A 22,467-nucleotide genomic window follows, 5' to 3' on the forward strand; every position below is an offset into this window, starting at 1 on the left:
TTGGAGAGAAAAGTTTGTGTTAGAGTTGATAGAATTTGGGTCCAAGGCTTAGAGGTTCATTCACTGTGTATTCAATTTGTAACCCACCTTACCCTCTAAATAAATTGTTATGGCATTCTTTACTCTCTCTCTCTCTTCCCCAACAAAAAAAAAAAAAAAAGAAAAAAAAAAGAAAAAAGAAAAAAAATAAAACAATGTCTTAGTTAGAAATATTTTTTTAGATGATTTTCAAAGTTTTTAAGATGATTTATAATTTTTTTGTTTTTTTAATTTTTTGAAATATTTGAGGTATAAAACAAGTTTTTCAATAATCTACTTCCGTTGTTATTCTTCATCTTCTTTAGCCTCATAAAAAATTGGAAAACAATAATGTATCGGTGAAAAAAAATTTTAAAAGATTTTGATATCATTTAAGATGATTTATGAATTTTTATATATTTGTAAAGTTTTTTGAAATATTCAAGGTATAAAATAAGTTTTTCAATAATCTACTTCCATTGATATTCTGCATCTTCTTTAGCCTTATATGGAAAACAACAATGTATCGGTTACAATTTTTTTTTTAGGATGATTTGTGAATTTTTATATTTTTTAATTTTTTTGAAATATTCAAGGTGTAAAATGAGTTTTTCTACAATCTACTTCCATTGATTTGTTTTATCTTATTTAGCCTACTAATGCTTTCGATTAATTATTTTAATATTTTTTATTTGAAATTTTTTACTAAATTTTTATATTTTTTACTAAATTTTTATATTTTATGATGGTTGTATGTAACTCGGCCGAGTTAGCATATTTTTTATTTTAAATTTTTTACGAAATTTTTATATTTTATGATGGTTGCATATAACTCGGCCGAGTAAATGGGAGAATACCTTGAGGCGATCTTGGAAACATTGGTATTTTTTTGACCTATTCTCTTTTTGAATTTTTAAGAATCCCTTGACCTTATTAACCACCATTTGCAATATGACTATTAGTATTAAATTCTAATATGACTAACTCCCTCAGTAAGTTTGTAAAAGGATGTAGGTAGGCAGCTTCACCTTGTTTGAAATTGAAGAGAAGGTGGGTTTTGGCTAACTATAAACTTGAGCATATTTGGAAGTTAGTCAGCCAATAAAGGAATAGTAAGAAGTTGAAAAGATGGTGGGTTTTGGCTAGCTATAAAATTGGAAGTTAGTCAGCCAATAAAGGAATAGTAAAACAAAAAATTCAGTAAAGTAGGGAAAGATTTATTATTATTATTATTATTATTTTGGGTAATTCCATGGGGATGATGAGTGATGAAGGTTTTTTAATTTTTAATTTTCTAATTTTAATATTGATATATTTTTATATTTAGGTTGGGTTCTTATTTTGTTTAGGGTTATTTTTGTATTTTTTTTGTTATAGAGATTTAGGGTTATTTTTGTATTTTTTTTGTTGTAGAGATTTTAGAGGTATGAAAGACATTTAGTTTACAATTTCATTTAGAATTTCACGTTGCTTATTTTGTTTTTTGTTTTGTTTATGGGGAGCAGATCAATTTGCTAAAGATATGGGAGGAGGTGGTGGAGAAGCTAAGATATTATTTGGTAGAGATTTGGGGAGATTTATTTTAGAAGAAAGGGAGAATTAAAGATTGACGTGAAAAGAGAGAAAATAGGGAGAAAACCACAAGAGAGAGATACATTTGTTTTATTTTGTATTTTTCGTTATTACATTTGAGGTGGAGAAGCTAAGATATTATTTGGTAGAGATTTGGGGAGATTTATTTTAGAAGAAAGGGAGAATTAAAGATTGACGTGAAAAGAGAGAAAATAGGGAGAAAACCACAAGAGAGCGATACATTTGTTTTATTTTGTATTTTTCGTTATTACATTTGAATTTAAAGGGAAAATTCAATAAAGAGATTAAAGAGTTTGTTTTTGTTAAAAGATCTTGGGAGAGAGGGTATAAATTTTCAATTATTTTTTATTTTATAGGGAGAAAACTATAGGAGAGAAAGATAAATGTATTTTATTTTATATTTTATATTATTAGAATTGTATTTAAAGTGGAAAGTCATTAGAGAGACTATTGGTTGGTGATTAAGAGCGTTTTATTTTATATTTTTTATTCTAGAAGTTGTATTTAAAAGGGAAAGGCAACAAATAAATTATTGTTATAAAAATTTTGATTATTGGCGATAAAAAATTGGATCTTATAAAAATATCTTGGGTAGACTCCCTGTAACAATCTTAAAATTTTTTTTTAAAAAAAAAAAAAAAGAGAAAAAAAAAGAGAAAAGATACTTTTAAATAGGTGATGGTCTGTTTGAGTATGATGGTCCTTGGGGACCATCACTATTTTCAAAAGTTTTTACTTAGTTTAAACTTTTGCTTGCGGCTTGCCACGTCCTTTAGTGGACGTGGTTTTCATATGTTAAAAACAGACTCTTAACGTGACACCTCAGGTATGAGGTAGAGCTTAATAAAATAATATAATAATACGTTATAAGAATTTAAATAGGGGAGGTGAGCACTCCCACCCTAAAAAATTTTGAGATCTCTCTCTGGTCGAAACACAGTGAACTCCTTTCTCGAACCGAATTTTTTATCGGAAGCTCCCTCTCAAATATTTGTGGGTAAGTGACATCGTTTTCCTGAAAAATAGTCTATTTTTAATAAATAGTGATATTTCCGTCTAGGATCTTTATTTTATCAGTTTTATGTGTAAGTGACCTCATTGTCTCGAAAAATAATCCATTCTTTTTAAAAATAAAATGAAATAATTATTTGTGCTTATTATCATGAATTTTAGGTGCGATAAATTTTATGCGTACACGACCTCATTATCTTGAAAAATAATCTTTTTAATAAAAATTGTGATATTTTATCTATGTTAGAAATTTTAAATGCTGTAAATTCTTAGAAAAATAAATTTATTTATTTTTCTTGGCTATTGTTAGAAATTTTAGATACTATCAAATTATTAGAAATAAATGTGATATTTCTGCTTTTAGTAAAATTGTGATATTTCTTTCTACTGTTTTGAATATTTAGACGTTGTAAAATTCATGTGCAAATGACTGCCTTATTATTTAAAAATTGATATTTTTACAATTGATTATAGTATTGTTGTGAAATGTTTATTTGTGGATTGATATCCCATAAATTGTGATAATTCCGTATTCTTGAATTTCTATAAGAGTTTTTTTTATACATATTAAATTGGCAATTATGCTAGAATGCTTTTACAAACTGCTACGTTTCTAAATTTGAGCCCAAAATATTTGATTGATTATTTTTGAAATGTTATAGAGAGTGACTGTTATTAATGGTTTAAGTGAAATTCATATTAATGATTTCAGTGATATGTTGAGTACATGATATTGCTGCTTTCGAATGTTTAAAGAGATTTAGAAATAATTTAAGTATGCAAGTGGACTCATCCGGTTCGCCGGTGAGGTATAAGTGGACCTATCTGGGACGCCGGTAGGGATTAAGTGGACTCATCCGGTTCGCCGGTGAGGTATAAGTGGACCTGCAGGGATTAAGTGGATCTATCTGGGACGCCGATAGGGATTAAGTGAATCCATCAGTACGCTGATGGGGTATATAGGTGACCTACTTGGGACGCCAGTAGGGTATTTTGTGAAATCCTTTGAATTATGCACTGCCGTTAAAAGTGTTATAAGCATTTCAATTATTCGGATTATACTTAATTATGCATTTATTGAAAGTAAAACTGTTGATGCATTTCTGTTAATAGATCTCATTTTGGAAAATATTGATATCTTTCAATCATGATTATTTTTAGGATTATGATGATCACTTACTGAGTAGCCAAACTCATCAAACTATGGTAAACATTTTTTCAGGATAACTGCGGATTCATTTTGAGTGCTAGTCAAGATCAACCTTAGAAGATATTGAAGTTGTGCTTAAACTTTCTTTTGTTACTTTTTAAAAATTCGTCATTGTAAATTTGTCCTAAAAAGAGATGTATATATATGTTTTGACTGCCACATCTCAGGAATATCAGTATTGTAAATTCTTGGGGTGTGACACTCCCTTGCTGACTCAGATATAGAATATAATATCTCAAAATCTTTCAATTATTTTTTATTTTATAGGGAGAAAACCATAAGAGAGAGAGATAAATGTGTTTTATTTTATATTTTTTATTATTAGAATTGTATTTAAAGAAGAAAGTCAACCAAGAGATTATTGGTTGGTGATTAAGAGTGTGTTTTATTTTATATTTTTTATTATTGCAGTTGTATTTAAAAGGAAAAGTCAACAAAAAAAAAAAATTTGGTGATAAAAAGTTTGATGTTGTGAAAGATGGGTTGACTCCTTTGACCCAAATATAGAGGATAATCTCTCAAAACTTTATTTTATTTTATTTTATTTTTGAGCTATTCTTTGCTTGCGTTGAGGTGATGTTATATCCACGATCCCAATCCCATTCTCAATTACGAATAGAAGTTAAAGTTGAACAAGCAGCCAAATACCATTTAAAGTGTATGAACATGTGGGAGTAAAAGTGCAATTTTGTTTTTTTAAACTATGGATTGCTTTTGTAGGAGCGTACTGCACGCGTACACTTTCAGAGACCAAATGTAATTTTTTAATCTAAAGTTTTGGGATCCACTGTAAGATTTTCAAATGAGTATTCTAACCCGGTTGGAATTCTAACCAGTTGGGCACATGGATTTTGGAGCATGGATTTTTATATTTTGGATATTAATGAAATGTACTGTCTGGGTTTTCTCAATGACTAGAATATTAGAATTTTATGGAAATTAAAAATCTTGAAAATCACCAAATATTTCCATAATTTCATTTCCACTCCAAACTTGTTTTTTTGAATTTCTAAGCTTTATGGAATTTTTTTTGAATTTTCAAGCTTCATGGATCCGTTGGCCCCTCGACCCGAAACATAAGACACATTTGGTATGAAAATTAAAAAGTAGTTAAAAATTGTTAAAGAGAGAAACAAAAATTTAGAGACAAATAATCTCAAATTTTAACTTTTAGAGAGAAAAAGTATTCTAAAGTTTTAGAGAGAGAGAAAAACTATATTAAATTTTAGAGAGAGAAAGTACCTAAGTTTATTTAAAGAGATAAACTATCTCAAAATATTTTGAGAAAGAAATTATTTCAAATTTTAAGTTTTAGAGAGAAAAAACTATATCAAATTTTAGAGAGAGAAAGTACTTGAAATTTTTTAGAAAGAGAAATTATACCAAAATTTAAAAGGTGCAGTTTGTATAGAGCCGAGGCTCTAAACAATCAAATTACAGCCTACCTTCAAATAGTGCGAGAAATGTAGTTTCAATACCGAAAATATTTGTGATCGACTTAAGCTATATTTTATCTTTATTTATAAAGTTTAAAGCTTCAAAAATAGTGTAGATCAACATATCTATGAAAACTTGAAAATCTTGAAAATTGACGGTCTAAAAATGCGTTATAAAATACACTATTTCCAAAACTTGAAATCCATTTTTTTCTCTTGTCCATGCATCTTGATGTCGAGATGATCAGTTTGAGGATATTTGGGCACCCATTTTTTTCTCATGTCCACGCATCTTGACATCGAGATGATCAGTTTGAGGATATTTGGGCATCAAAACAACAATTTCTACTGAAAATTTTGTGGTAGGCTCAAATTTGATTCTTTAGACTTTAGAGCCTTGGCTCTATATAAACTTTTCCCAATTTTAAAAGAGAGAAACTATCTCAAATTTAAAGTTTGAGAGAGAGAGAACATCTTACAATTTTAGAGGGATTAACTATATCAAATTTTAGAGAGAGTACCTAAAATTTTTTAGAGATATAAACTATCTCAATTTTTTTTAGAGAGAAAAACTATCTCAAATTTTAAGTTTTAGAGAGAGAAAATGTATTAAAATTTTAAAGATAAGAACCATATCAAATTTTAGAGAGAAACCATTTAAAACTTTTTAAAGATAGAAACTATTTAAATTTTTTAGAGAGAGACACAATATCAAATCTTAAGTTTTAGAGAGATAGTATAGTTAAATTTTAAAGATATTATATCAAATTTTAGAGAGAAACTGCCTAAAACTTATAGAGAGATAAATATCTCAAAATTTTTGGAGAAACTATATCAAATTTTAAGTTTTAGAGAGAGAAAATGTATTAAAATTTTAGAGATAGAAATTGTATCAAATTTTAGAGAGAGAAACTAACAAAATTTGTTTAGAGAGAAATTATCTCAAAATTTTAGAGAGAGAAACTATTTTAAATTTTATATTTTAGGGAGAGAAAGTATCTTGAAATTTTAAAGAGAAAAACTATATCGAATTTTAGATGGACAAAGTACTTGAAATTTTTAGATAGAAACTATCTCAAATTTTTGGAGAGAGAAACTATCTCCAATTTTAAGTTTTACAGCGAGAAAGAATCTTAAAAATATAACATGGTAACTCTATCAAATTTTAGAGAGAAAAAGTACCTAAAATTTTTTAGAGAGAGAAACTATCAAAATATTTAGAGAGAAGCTAACTCAAATTTTAAATTTTAGAGAGAGAAAGTATCTTAAAATTTGATAGAAAAACTATATTATATTTTAGAGAGAATCTACCTAAACATTTTTAGAGAAAGAAACTATCTCAAAATTATTAGAGAGGGAAATTATCTCAAAATTTAAGTTTTAGAGAGAGAGTATCTTAGAATTTTAGAGAGAGAGAGACTACATTAAATTTTAGAGGGAGAAAGCTCTGAATTTTTTAGTAAGAAAGCACCTGAAATAGAGAGAGAAACTATCTCAAATTTTTTAGAAAAATAATTTTAAATTTTAGAGAGATAAACTATCTCAAAATTTTAGAGAAACAATTTGAAATTTTATGTTTTGGGGAAAAAATATATTAAAATTTTATAGAGAAACCATATCAAATTTTAGAGGGAGAAGCTATCTTGAAATTTTTAGAGAAAGGCTATATCAAATTTTGAGTTTTAAAGATAGAAAATATGTTAAAGTTTTAAAGAGAGAATTGTACCAAATTTTGTTACCAAACAATGGACTTGGAAATGATTATAAGGAATCCATGAATTTTATATAGTTTATCTAAACAAGAGATTTGAGAAATCGGTGACCAAAAATACTTGATACTGAAAATTCATAGATTTTATGGGATTTCAAAAATCCAAAATTCCTATTTTCCTCCTATCCAAACGAGAAATAAGAATCAAATTTTAAGTTTCTGACACTTAATTATACCTTCCAAATTTTGGACAGTCTCTATTCAATATCAGAGATTATTTTTTGGGCACAAATAGAATGCATATGCTTCTGTTTTTGTTCTTTTATGAGAATGGTTCGCTAGGTTGAGGAGGTTCTAACTCCGATATTTGAGGTACAAGAAATTCCCATGGATAGGCTTTTGGTCTGTTGAGCCTGTACCCAATGGAGCATATTATACTTTTTTAGGTATTTATTCGAAGACGATTTATAAAGAAAACATAATAATATTAGTTAAAGGAAAAAGTTTTTCTAAGGTTCACACCTTGAATTGTATAATAAAGGTGTAAAGCAAGAATCCATTGGAAAATACTATTTGATCATCTTGACATAAGATATATTGATAGAAAGCCGTGAGGTGGTACTGGTCCCGCTAACAAAGGATCTTGAGAGGGGTGAGCTTGACTTTTTATGCATAAAGTGGCCGCTCTCAAGACTCGAACCACTGTTTTTGTACTGGCTACCAGAGCTTTTTATTGTTACACCAAGTGACGGCCCCTCATCGAGATATATTAATATGAAACGAAAAAAAAAAAGATTTCAAGTCCCAAAAATAGTCGTCTTACAACATATTATCTGGACTGTCTATTTTTAATATTTTTATACGTTTGTAGATCTACTTGATTGGAACTATTTTTTGGAGTTTAAATTTTATAATTAGAGATGAATATAGATTCTTGTGCCATCCTAAAAACTTTCAATCATTAAATTACATCCTATGACAAAGTTTGGAGGTATGTCTTACTTTGATAATTTAAAGCTGTAATTTTATGCGAACCTCACCCTAGGTTAAAAGACTTAGGCATTCACACCATTCGATAACAACTCTTTTGTTTTTCTAATTGAATATTCACTTGTGATGCAATGTTAATGGAACTCAAGATGTCAAGATGTAGGTCCTGTTACATTGGCCACCTAAGCCTGAGCGAGTTCCTTAAGGTAAGCCCCAATAAACATCTTGAACTTAGCAAGCAACCTCATAAACAAAGAAGCAAATAAGGGGGAAAAAAAAAACAATCAATGCACTTACATGTGCTTTAAAAATATACTGTCAAATCTAAGGGCATGTTTGGTTCATGTGAAAATATTTTCAAGTAAAAAAAATTCTCATGTAGTTAGGTGTGGGAATATTTTCACACTAATTAATTGCCAATTGGTGTGAAAAGATGCATAAGGAATAATTGTTGTGAAAATACTCTCACATCTAACGATATGAAGGATTTTCTTCATGAGAAAATATTTTTCAGAAATTATTTTCACACAAACCAAACATGTCAGGAGTGTTTAAGAACTCAAGATGGTAGTTTTTTTTTTTTTTTAATACTTATTAGGAAATTTTAAAGTACGTACAAGAAAAATTCAAAAAGAAGTCTTCCCAACTAGATGTTCATAAGGGAGTAAGTGTAAAGTGTGCTCTTCTAAGAGTACATTTGACAAACTCATACAAAGTAGCCAATAGCTGCATGTGCTTGCGTCGATGCTCCATAAGATCATATTACCTTCAAGAGCAAGTGATTATCACCATCCATCAATTGTACAGAGTTGGAGGAAGTACGTCGCTTGTGTACTTTCATTTAGTGAATTGCATGGCCCAATTTTCTCCCCATCACTGTTCAGCTAGTTGATAATGGTCGTCATATAGATCCTATATAGTTTGTGAAAAATTATCAAATTACATCTCACTTTTTAACATTTTACCATTTTTTACTATTCATGTCTATTTTGATGGTTTTGTTAAAATTAAATAAAAAAATATGGGTAAAATATTAAATAGTTACTATCTTATGTGCATTTTGACTAATTTCCAAGGTTAAAAAGGTGCTTCCAATGAATGAAATGTGAGCATATAGCAGTTTAGCTAAACGAAATAAAATGACTATGTAACATTGGCCAATGTTTTAGTATTGATTTTTGATAAGATAAGTTTTGACAAAATTTTATGTTGGCTGTCCACCTAATATAACCTAACCCCTCTACCAACTCATAAAACGGATTAAAGGAAAGTTTAAAGTCCTCACTTTAGACTCTTCAATATTGATTTTGATGCTCCTATTATAAAAATTAGTCAGAGAGGACAAGTCAATGAATGAATAAGACCTATAAGAGAATCAAATCATGAAAACGAAATGATAAGATTAATTCCCAAGACTATTGACAATTTCCCAACATGAATTTGGATCAAAATGAATGAGAATAACTCATTGGGAAGAAGTCTAAAACCTGGATCGAATTCTTCTTGAATTTTCACAAAAAGACGGCAAATTCTTTGTTTGTGATTCCTAACAAAAATTCAATGAACAAGGAATATGACAAAAACAAAAAGTGGTATCTATTTGATTTCATAGCAAGATCCTTCATATAATTTATCGTTTGCCCAAAATATTGAGAATACGTGGTAAGCCCCACAACATGACTTCTAGAGTCCCACTCTGATAAGGTACCAAGCTATTCCTAAAAAATAGTTAAATAAAATTTTTATTTTCCTAGAACCTCCCAATAGTCAATAAAGTTGAAGATTTGGAAAGGACATACACATTTTAATAACATAATTTTTTGTCAAAATGAAAATTAAGTAAATCACTCACTAGACGTTTACTCATTCAATTTGGGCTGAAACTTTCGGGAGGAGTAACGGAATTTTATTTGTTATAATATTCAACAATTATAAGGAATAACACATTTTTCTTTTACATTCTTAAATATTTATCAATTTATTGTCTACAATGTTTTTACATTTTTAAAATTACAATAAATATTTCAAATGTGAAGAGAACATTAAATGAGAGGATGTTGGAGGATATTGAAAGAGAATACATAAACGTGGCCGTTTGGATATCTGGAAATATAATGTTTGTGAAATATATTATTGGCGTAATACATTACCTGTAAATAGATTGTTACTGTTTGGTAGCATTTAGATGCAACCTGGGAAATACATTGCTATTGTTTGGCTATGTCTGGAAGAAATATAGGAAATGCATTACTAATATTTTACCAGCACGTGCCTATAAACTATCATTTCTTTCCTTTTTGTCACAAAATTCCACTAAAATGTAAAATTATCATTTCTTTCTTTTTTGTCACAGAATTCCACTAAAATAATGAATTAAAATCATCATCACACAATTCCAAAAAGATTTTTAATGGTTTCAACATGATAAGTCATTGGAACAATATGTTGGAATAACATGATTTTATTATGATAAGCCTTATTTTTATTTATTTTTTATTGAACTCTTTCAAATGTATTTCTATATAATTTTAAATAAACAATAAATTTATGATACTAAATTCAAAATCTGTAGTGTACGAGTTAAAAAATGGGAAGAAATTTGATTAGTAAATTAGAAGGTTTGGTAAAATCTATACGGTACGAGTTAAAAAATGGGAAGAAATTTGATTAGTAAACTATAAGGTTTGGTAATTGCAGTATAAAATTTTGAGGTATTAGAAGAGAGTAGGTATGTTATTTGAATTGGGATTTTAGTAATCTCTTATGAGGATTATGTTGTGTGAAATTTTTTATTATGATTGTGTTATGTAATTTATCATTGATTACTGATTTTTACTTTTATTATTTTTCTTTTTTATATGACATTGATGCCTTCAGAGGACCAACTTAAAAAAAGGAAGGGATCACATTATGTTGTGAGAAAGTTTTTATTATGATTGTGTCGTGTAATTTATCAATGATTACTGATTTTTATTTTTATTTTTTTTGTTTTTATATGATAGCTCATGCCTTCGGGGAGGGATCACAATATGTTGTGTGAAAGTTTTTATTATGATTGTGTCGTGTAATTTATCATTGATTATTGATTTTTATTTTTACTATTTTTGTTTTTATATGATAGCTCATGCCTTTGGGGACGAGTTTAAGAAGGGGATACCTACTTATTATGAAGAGAAAGGGGTTAGAAGATTTTTTTAATCCGAAACCGAAAGCTTTTCCAAAATTACTCATCGCTTTCGTAATAGATTTATCATCCCGTAATGGAATTTCTGATTTTTGTAGAAATCTGACGTAATCTCTTTCCATTTCCTTACTATTATTAAGTGTACCCAAACAGAAATGTCATATTTTCTTATAATCTATTGTGATATAATAGATTTCCAGGTACCCAAACACCCAAACAGTAGAAATGTCATATTTCCTTATAATTTATTGTTATGTAATAGATTTCCAGGTACCCAAACGGCCCCTTGGATGTAATTCTCAGATGCCAGAAAAATAAGATTGATTGAAATGAGCCGGATAACTTTTGGGTGTTTGGGCCTCCCTGGGCCTATAGGATATGGTCAAGCCAGGAAAAAAAATAAAGCTTGTTAATACCCAAATCGGGCTCTGTCCAAAGGCCCAAATTTTGGCTTAAACGCAGCTGTCGAAAGCCTGAGGCCCCGGCCCAGACCACTGGCACTCTAAGTTGCCAATGGAACAGTTTGAGAAAAAAAATCAGAGTTCCAATAAAACTTTCTCATATGGATTTAATGTTTGCACTTGCATTAACGGATTACAAAGCCTTGAGCCATTGACATTCATCCATGGCAACACTTCAACGTTCTTGTTCCTGTGCTTCATGCCCATTTGAGAATCTTGTCGTTGACAAATATATATTTCAGGATTCTTTACAACAGTTTAAGATGTCTGCATTAAATAAGATAATGGCAAATATGTTTAGGGCTTGCAAGGGGCCGAGATGCCTTGAAAGACTTGGGCTAGGGCCACAAAAGTTACTCCAAGGGCTAGGCCTAGGCTAAGGGCCATGGTTGCTTAGCTTGGCCCTGTCTTCTTGCTATGGTTGTAAGCGTTCTTTCTTAATTTCCACTAGATCCGACCCAACTAGCCAAATCCCTAGGGTCCCTTCGGCCCGGTCTGCGCTTTACAGGCTAGGAGCGAGACTTATAGGGACATGGTTTGGGCCTGGACCAACCCCAGCTGGGCCTCTAGTGAGTGGATCTACCAAGTTTTGTAATGACCTCACATAGTTCAATGTGATTCCTCATCCATAGAGAAATTCTCCAATCTTATTATGCACCAGACTTATATGTCTAGATTTTTCATTATATATTTTATTATTTGCTCCGTTGAGAGCGGCTTCACAATCACAATATATAGAGATTATGGTATCTAGCTTTCGAACATATCTATCAACAAATTCTTTAGTCATTCAGCTTCCTTTCGTGGTGGAACTCCATGATACCGCTTCTCCGCCAAGGGTGAAAATCGAACCGCCCATGTATGTTGACGTTGAACCAAAATTCAAGCTCACATCATAATAATAGCCTTCACATACAACGAGGTGGCAAGTCTACTAATTTCCAATCATTGGGGGATACTGTAGAATCCATCTCATCCTCCATTGCTTCCCTCTGAACAAGAATCTTACTATAATTGTGAAATTGTATATATTTCCTTTATTTACTTCGTAGATAGGATAATATTTTCTTGATTAACAAGCTGTATTAGGATATTATTTTTTATCTTTTTTTTTATATCATACAAGCTTGTATAATTTTCTTTCTTTTTTCTGTATCCCACCTCTATACATATATATAGGATTTTTTCTTACAAGTTCAATACAAGAAATATATATATTTATTAGATTTATCACATGGTATCAGAGCCTAGTCAATCAGATCTGTGAGCCCATGAATCACTTACCGATACTACCACTCGCCTCTGCCTCTGAAAATAGAACCCTCTGGAAATGTTTGATTTGTCGATCTGAAAAATCGTCATTCTGCTGTTCCAAAATAAAATAAAATAAAATAAAATATTGGTCTTCTAATTGTTCTCAAGATCATTCAACTGTGAGGCCCCAAAAAATAAAATAAAATCATTCTGCCGCTCTGAAAACCGTCGGTTTGCTACTCTAAAAAATCGTAGCTCTTCCAATTGTTCTCAAGATCTTTCGACTGTGCGGCTCTATTAGGTACCCAAGTCCTCATGCAAACTCTTGTCCCTGCTTCTTTTTCTATGGTCGGCCTCCTCTCTCTCTGGATGATCTTTTGTCGGTGATAAGATAAATGGTGTAGACAATCTCTTAAAAAGAGGTGAGATTCATATAATGTGCCTACCTTATACTATATAAGTAAGACGCACCTCTAAATTTAGCCTAAAGATACAGTTCTAGCTTCATAAACTTTCTAGGGTCGCATTCTCTTTAACAGACAAAAATTAACCGTGATGCATATGCAAGCTTCGCATATGCATAAGCACAAACCGTCATGCGTAGGCAAGCTTTTTAGTTGCTCCTAAGAAGGTACTTTCTACTTAGGGTTCTTCGAAGCTTCACCATCTGTTTAGTACACAATCAGTACCATTCTTGTACATTCCACATTTCGTTCTTCATCACGTTGTGGTTTTCATACCCATAAACACCATCATACTAATACTTTTAAAAAGCTAACTCCTAAATTATTTGAAAAAATACATAAACCCTATCTTGCCTGTTGAATTATCAAAAAAAAAAACATATCTTCCCACTGAATTACTTAAAAAAAAGCCACATGTGGGTTAATTGTAGATGCCAAAATAATTATCAAAATTTTGATTAAATTGAGAAGGACCACAAATAGTAGTGAATATTGTTCAATGTTTCATTGCACTGAGCCAACTGACCACGGAAAATATCAATGGTCCAGTCAAATTTATACTTTTAAATAAGTTTTTATAATCGTGTGTCTTTTTCAATGTCTTCTTCATGGAGCTGTGGTCATATAAGTCATTAAGGAAAATATGAATGGTCCACTAAAATTTTTACTTTTAAGGGTGTGGTTTTTGCAACTTTAAACAATCCAATTAAGGCACACCTCCAAATTTTATCATAACATATAATTTTGGTGTAAAAAATTATTGGGATTATCTCAAAATATATTTTCATATCTAATAATAAAATTTTAAACTCCAAAAATGCTTAAAATCAAGTAGATATATAAACATATGAAAATCTTGAAAATAGACGGTCTAGATAATATGCTGCAAGATGCACTAATTCTGGGACTCAAGATTTCTTTTTTTCTTTTTTTCTTTTTATTTTTTATTTTTTATTTTTTATAGTCATACATCTCGATGTCTAGATGATCAATTAGAGGGATTTTCAACATTAAATGACATTTTTTCGATGGATTTTTGAGATGCATATTTAATTATATATTTTAAGATTGAAACCTTCTCTAAAAATTTTCCTTTTATAAATGTGTATATCCCTTTCATTGTCTTCTTTACGGAGGTGTGGTCACATAAGTCGAAATGACGGATATTTCCGTGAACCCGCGCTTGGCCATTATTGTAAAGAACACCGATGGATCACTAAACCGGTGAGAAAAAATCCACTTCATTGTAGCTTCCACACCTATAATCTCCTCACATGATTTTTTTTTACTCTCTCTCTAGAAAACACTCTCTCAAGAAACGATATATATAGATGAGCATAGATGATTTCATACCCATAGAAAGATTTGGTAGAACTTTTCAATCATAAAGGGTCAAGGGTTTATTGCTAAAGTTCTCCAAAATGTGTGTTCTTGAATTACCTGAGCTCCAAAAGATTTTTGAGATGTGTGAGCAAGACATGGTTGGGGAAGTAAGCGTGGAAGAGATTTGCAGGGTGTTGAGCAGGGCTGGCATTGATATCAGGGGAGATGAACTGAAGGCCATTGTTGGATCCGAGAGATTGGACTTCGAGGTGTTCGTCCAATTTTGTCGATCGATAGCCAGCACAGAGCAACTCAGACATGAAATTGTCACTGCCGACGACCAGGAGTGCGATTTGAAGGAGGCCTTCAATGTCTTCGACATTGATCGAGACGGGTTCATATCGAGCGAGGAGGTGGAGAAAGTGCTGTGGAGACTTGGGTTGTGGGAGGGGAAGGAGGAGGAGGATTGGAAGAGGATGATACAAAAGTTTGATGAGAATTTAGATGGGCGTTTGGATTTTCAAGAGTTCAAGAACATGATGTTGAGGAGAAATGCGTTGGTGAGTTGATTGGAGAGAAAAGTTTGTGTTAAGAGTTGATAGAATTTGGGTCCAAGGCATAGAGGTTCATGCACTGTGTCTGTAATTTGTATCCCACCTTACCTTCCAAATAGATTGTTATTGCATTCTCTCTCCTCTCTCCACTGTTATTGCACTTTTAGTTCGTTATTCTGTTTTTTTTATAACGTTCCAAATTTATTGACAAAAGAGCAAATTACAAGATGTTCAAAACATTATCTGCAGTTACAAGCACCTCCAAACTAACATTTTCTGCAGTTACCCGTGAGTCACAGTTACAGTCTATACCCGTGAGTCACAGTTACAGTCAGTTGAGACATCAGGTCGAAAATCTGAAACCCAATCTTGTCAAGGAAAGCACCGCTTTTTCTTGCACCATTTAATGACATTCATCGAGTCCCCTTCTATAACAACACCTTCCACAGTGTTCCTTGCAACAAGTAATTTCAAGCCCCGCAACAAGGCTTGGAGTTCGGCATGATTTGCCGTAGCCACCCCACACGGCCCAGCAAATGTGACTAAGACTCGTCCTTGCCAATCTCGAACAACACCACCGATCCCAGCAGGCCCTGGATTGCCCAATGAGCTCCCATCAAAGTTCATCTTTAGCACTCATTGCTTTGGTTGCTTCCATCTGGTCCAATGTCTAAACTTTGCCACGTCCAAAAGAAAAAGGTTCCAGAGGTTAATAAAAATATCCACTTTAGACAAACCCGAACCTACCTTTATAACAGAAATCCACGACCATAGAGAGATTTTGATATTTTTTAACACTCTGTCAAAACTACAGACTCTCCCTTCAAAGGTTCTCCGGTTTCTCTCCAACCACACTTCCCAAATAATAGCACCGCACAAGATCTTCCAGATAAAGCTTCCAATTTTCGGTAAGGGTACCTCCAATTGGGTAATTAGGTGTACCACATTTTGTAGAAAAGTTCGGTTTATCCCTAACAATTGAAAGCACCAGCACCAAATTTTGGAAACAAATGAACAATGGATAAACAAATGCGCCCAACTTTCTCCATCTTCCTTACACATCAAGCATACATTTGTGATAATCTTTCCTCTCTTTATGAGGTTATCCACCATTAGGATTTTATCTTGAGCAGCTAACCATAAGAAAACTTGTACTTTATAAGGAATAGGCCATTTCTATATTTGCGTAATCTTTGGGAGAGGCCACCGTACTCTATCAAAGAAAAGTAATCTATAGACTGACTTGACAGAGAATTGGCCATCATTTTCAAATTCTCATATTAACTCATCCTCATTGTGTTGCAAACTGAAAGTTTGTTGGAGCTCTTTAAACAGATTGAGTTAGAGAAGGTTGTGAATCCTATCATAAGGAAATGTGATATTCTACCTTACATTGCCGCCTCTCACTTCAACCACATCAGCCACTGATGCCATAAGGAAGTTGACCTTCTCAAACAGTAGGGGGAAGCTATATCTTAAAGGCTCATCACCCAACTATTTATGGTGCCAAAATGAAATCGACTCACCCAAACCTAAGATCTAGCGGACATTGCGACCTACAATCTGTTTGAGGGCATAAATATCTTTCCAAAAGGGGGAGGTATAGCCCTACCCTTTTCTCTCATAATCCACAACCCAAATCTGTATGCACCGTACTTTGAATGAAGCACTTTACACCATAACTGCTCTCTGCAAGTAAGACTCCACTACCACCACTTACAAAGAAGAGCTGCATTCATAAGCATCAACCTTCTCACTCCTAAACCTCCCTCTCTCTTTGGTGTGCAAACTTTATCCCACCGAATAAGGAGATATTTTATTTCTTCTCCAAAAGATCCCCAAAAAAAGTTTTGCATCAGACATTCGATACGCCTTGTCACTGATCTTGGCATCCACAACAGAGACATTTGATAAATTGGGAGATTTGATAAACAAAAATTCAGCAAAGTAACTCGGCCCCCTTAGGATAGGTACTTAAGCTTCCAGACATGTAGCTTGACTTGTACCTTTTGTATAACACTGTCCCAAACAGCAATAAGTAGGCTCCCATTAGAGATAGGAAGCCCCAAATATTTGAAGGGAAACTTGTCAATCTTGCATCCAAATCTCGAAGCTAAGTCCTTGAGTGGATTCTCGTTGTAATTCACCCCGACCATGGATGTTTTCTCAAAATTAATTTTCAAACCCAAAAGCACCTCACTGTACACCAGAAATCTTTCGATGTTATCAATTTGCTCTTTATTTGAGTTATAAAAAAGCAAAGTATCATCAGCATATTGTAGATGAGAAATACATATACCATTCTGAGATACCTTAAATCTTGAAAAATGCCCACAATTCACTATATTACAAATCATAGTGCTGAAACATTCGGCATACAGAGTAAATAGAAATGGAGAAAGAGGATCACCCTATATTAGGCCCCTCGAAGCCCTAAGGAAACCTTTCGGGCTTCCATTAATAAGAACAAAGAAATGAGTTGTCGATAGACATTCGAAAATCCAATTTCTCCATCTATGCCCAAACCCCATCTATTTCATTACCTCTAACAGTATGCACCATTCCACTCTGTCATATGCTCTCTCCAAATCCATCTTGATCACAACACCCGACTCCTCGCTTAACTGTCTAGAGTGGATGCATCCTTGGGTAATAAGGATACTATCAGATATCAGCCTTTTTTGAATGAAGGTTGACTGCGTATCCGCAACAAGCAAAGGGAGGACATGTTTCAATCTTTCTGAAAGGATTTTAGCCACTATTTTGTATAGGCTAGTGAGGAAATTGATAGACCGCATATCAGAGAGAGAAGAGATTACTGACCGCTTTGGAATCAATGTTATATAGGTAGCATTAACACCTTTAAAAAAAATCCTTCATCTCCATAAAATCCCTCACCATCTCCAAAAGCTCATGTTGCACCAAAGGCTAGAATCTCTGAAAAAAGACTAAAAGGATACCATCCTGGTCTGGGGCCTTATCATCAGGGAGCTTAAACACCGCTACCTTCAGCTCTTCCATTGTAACCCCAATTTCTAAACCATCAGCTACAGAAGAGGGAATCGCTGAGAAGACCATCTTGTTCAGATTGGGTTTAAAAGGAATCTCAGTAGAGAAAGCCTTATGAAAATGGGATACAACATTGTTTTCCCATGCTATGTAGTCATCATTAACTACACCAAGGATTACCAAACCAGACAAGTCATTTTGTCTCTTGCGTGCACTAGCAATAGCATGAAAAAACTTTGTATTACGGTCACCTTCTTTTAGCCATTTTACTCTAGATCTTTGTTTCCAATAAATCTCCTCCATTCTAGCAAGGGTATCCAAGGACAACAATAGATTACTGCTCAACCCCAAATTAGACTCCGTCACGAAACCCAATTGTTGGATGTCCTGATCCCACCTTTGGATCTCCTCAAGAATGTTATCCATTTTATTTTTAATTGAAAACCAATGTTCCTATCTCCAATTTAGTAGTTTATGTTTCACATTGAGGAGCTCTTAATGTAGCTGAAAAACCACTGACCCAAAACTAATAGAATTCACCCAAGTGGATTTAATAAGGTCAATAACTTCAGGTTCATCTTGCCAAACAAGCTCCAATCTGAATGGTTTACTCCCACTGTTACTTGAACAAGTATTAAGCAATAAGGGAATGTGATAAGATGAGAGTCTCGGCAAGGCTTTGACAGAAACCAAAGGGAAGACTTCCATCCAATCATGAGTCACCAAAAAACGGTCCAGCTTAGACATAACTAGATTACTTTCACTCCTATTAGACCAAGTAAAATTTGCCCCCGCTAAAGGCAAGTCAAATAGCTGAAAGCGTTCAATAAAAGAGTTGAATAGGCGCATCATAGAATTTATAGCAGTTAACGATGAAGACTCATCTGGCCAACGAATGAAATTAAAATCTTCATCGAGGTAAAAAGGCACATTATGAAAAACTAGCAAATCACCAAGATCATTAAGAAAACCTTCTTTGAGAGAAGATAACACAAGGCCACAAACATTCACAATGCCCCAAGACATACCCTAAGATGGCCCTTGAAAGCAAGTAGCTAAAAACCTGTCCCTCTTCTCAATATTCACACACTGAAAAGAAAGAGGATCCCCCATAGGATCCATATGCCCCCTAAAGCCCCTAATGCATCAACACCCTCAAACTGTACTGCCTCATGACCCCAAACCTCTCTAACTAAAGCAAGAGTTGGGGCAATTGTCTTTGTTTCTTGCAACATTACAATATCAGGTCTATATTTCTGAATCAACAACTTGATATCACTTTTACGTCTGGTATCTCCGAGACCTCTAACATTCCAAGAAAGAATTATCATTAGGGGTTACTGTCTCTCTTTCTCTCTCTCTCTCCTCGCCATTCCCCAACAAACATATATAAAAATATGTGAAAAATATAGAAAATTAGAAAACAACAATATATTGATGGGAAATCTTTTTTTTAGATGATTTTGAAAGCTTTTAAGGTGATTTATGAATTTTTATATTTTTTTAATTTGGTTGAAATATTCAAGTGTATAAAACAAGTTTGTAATAATCTCCTTCTATTTTTTTTCATCTTCTTTAGCCTTCTAATGATTTTTATTAATTATTTTAATATTTTCTTATTTTTATTTTTTATTTTAAAATTTTTTAGAGATTGTATGTAACTTGACCGAGTCACACAACTTACTCAGCAAATGGAAGAGTACCTTGACGTGATCTTAAACATTGGTACGCTTTTTACCTACTATCTTTTTGGATTTCTATAATAACCTTGACCTTATTAACCAGTATAAATTTTTTAAGGGAAAGCTTTCTATGTTCCCTCTACAATATAGAAGTTCTATCATCCCTCTTATCCAACCGTCCATTCTTGAATGGAGGGCTAACATTGCCCCAATCACAATGTCATGTCTCTACACTATTTTATTTTTATTTTTTTCTATAAATTATTTTGACACCAAATTTTGGACATCCATTTCTCTATTAAACTCGCACTAACGAAAAAATACAAAAAAAATATTTTCAATAATATAAAATTCCCAAAATACCCCTGAAAGCATTTTCGTGGTATTTTGGTCATTATTTTTTAGCGAAAAATTAGTGTTAATATTTTTTATAGGTGTGCCCCAATGAGAATATGGAACGTACCAAATTTCCTTTTCAAAAAATTTGTATTAAAAAAATTAAAAATAAATACTTTGAAACATCGGATCTAAGATCAAATGGTGAGTGGTTCTTTTGATAAAAAATGAACGGCTGGATGGTAGAGGGAGGATAGAAATTCTATGTTGTAGGGGGAACATAGAAAGCTTTCCCAATTTATGATATAACTAAGATCCCCTCTAAAAGTTTGTAGCAAAGGATTGAGGTAGGCATTTTCAGCTCGTTTGAAATTGGAGAGAAGGTAGGTTTTGGCTAACTATAAAATTCAGCATATTTGGAAGTTATTTAGCCGTTAAAGAAATAGTAAAACAAAACAAAAAAATCTCCCAAAAAAAAAAAAACTAAAGCGGGAAAAGTGTTTTTTTTTTTTTTTAATTCTTTGAGAATAATTAGCCCCTACCCATTTTTTAAATTGTTAGTGGTGTTTTAATGCATTATGTGAGAATGAAAGCCTAGACCTTATTTTGTACTAAGGTGATGTTACCACGATCCCAAACCCCTTAATTGGTGCAAATATTACCAACAGGTAGACATGTGGCTTGAATTCAACTACAAAAGCTTAAGTCACAAGAACTAGGGTTCGAAAGATTCAGGATGAGTGAACATCAAAGAAAAACAAAAAGGTCCAACGAATGTGCCATACCAAAGCAAGAGAGAAAGAGATGAGAGAGAGGTGTGCAACTCACCGTTGAAATTATGGAAAAAAATGTGATGAGAGTGAGTGAGCGAAAACCTAAAACGCCCGCCCTCTTAGTTTCTTAATTCATTTTCTTTCTCTCTCTTGTTGGTGAAAGTCAAAACTCCATGGATCCTGAGATTACGGTAATTCGAGCACCGTAATAAAAGTTGGAGACCTTACGGTATTCTAGGTGTAGTATAAAATACGCTAAACATTACCGTACTTAAATTAATGTAATGGTGCTTCACATTAATATGTCTACCGTGAAGGTTATTTTGGTTAAAAAAAACTCCAAAATTGAAAAAAAAGGAACGGAGTTTACGAAAGTTGAAGGTTTTTTCAAATTAGGCAAAAATTAAGGTATATTTATAATAATTTTCCTAAAATATATTTTAAGGCTATCATAAAGATTTCCAATATTAAAACCACATTTCTTGACACTATTTGAATGTGCGCTTTACTTTAAGGGACGTTTGGGTACTTTGGAAATCAATTACATGACAATCGATTACGAGGAAATGTGGCATTTCCATCATTTGGGTACACTTTATAGTAAGGAATGGAAAGAGATTATTCAAGATTTCCTCGAAAATCATAAAACACATTACGTGTGTTAAAAGGTAAATCATGAAACACATTACGCGTTGACGGGTAATCTTCACAAATCTTTTGTGTACGTCTCTCTGCCCTATCCCAGCTTAATAAAATGTCAACTCGCCTACTCGGTTTACATAGTACTCCCTCCTTCTCTAAGCCTGTCCCCAATAACCCTAATAACTGATTTGCATAAGGTGTTCTCTCTCCTTTCTTCTCATCCTCTCCATTTAAACCCATTCTTCTCATCTATACTTTTTCTTTCTTCTTTTTTTAAGCCCTTTTATCTTTAGGCCCTTTCTTCTCATTTGAATTTTTCTTTTTTTTCTTTTTTTTAAAGCCCCCTTACTCTCTCATGTGTACTCTTTCTATTCTCCCTTTCTCCTTAGCGTATCCATTCTCCTCCTTAGGATATCCATTCTCCTTAACATATCTAATCATTGAGAAATTGCACAGTACAATCATAATAAAAAATTTCACTCAACATAATCCTCATAAGATATTAGTAAAAGTTCAATTGAAATAAGATACTTCTTTAGTTTCCTCATAAGATATCAATAAAAGTTCAATTGAAATAATCCTCATAAGATATTAATAAAAGTTCAATTGAAATAATATACTTCTTTAGTTTCCTTCAACACCTCAAAATTTTCTACTGCAATTATCAAATCTTCTAGTTTACTAATCAAATTTCTTCCCATTTTTTAACTTGTTTCATAAAGATTTTTAATTTAGTATCATAAATAGTTTACTAATTAAACTTCTTCCCACTTCCCATTTTTTAACTTGTACCATAAAGATTTTTAATTTGGTGTC

General features: G+C 32.4%; 1 protein-coding gene across 1 annotated transcript; it reads left to right on the forward strand.

The window, feature by feature from the left end:
- Positions 1-14,753: 14,753 nt before the first annotated feature.
- LOC18423708 (putative calcium-binding protein CML44) lies at positions 14,754-15,224 on the forward strand. Its single transcript, XM_006828306.1, has one exon. It carries the CDS (start codon positions 14,754-14,756, stop codon positions 15,222-15,224), a length of 471 nt encoding a protein of 156 aa, XP_006828369.1.
- The last annotated feature ends 7,243 nt before the right edge of the window (positions 15,225-22,467 follow it).

The sequence above is a fragment of the Amborella trichopoda genome, chromosome 11, assembly GCF_054954075.1.
Source record: "Amborella trichopoda isolate Santa Cruz 75 chromosome 11, AtrichopodaSantaCruz75HAP2 v2.0, whole genome shotgun sequence".
Lineage (NCBI taxonomy): Eukaryota > Viridiplantae > Streptophyta > Magnoliopsida > Amborellales > Amborellaceae > Amborella > Amborella trichopoda.

What these genes read in the sequence shown, in the direction of transcription:
- LOC18423708 (XM_006828306.1), top strand. Translation starts at nt 14,754, where the DNA reads ATGTGTGTTCTTGAATTACCTGAGCTCCAAAAGATTTTTGAGATGTGT.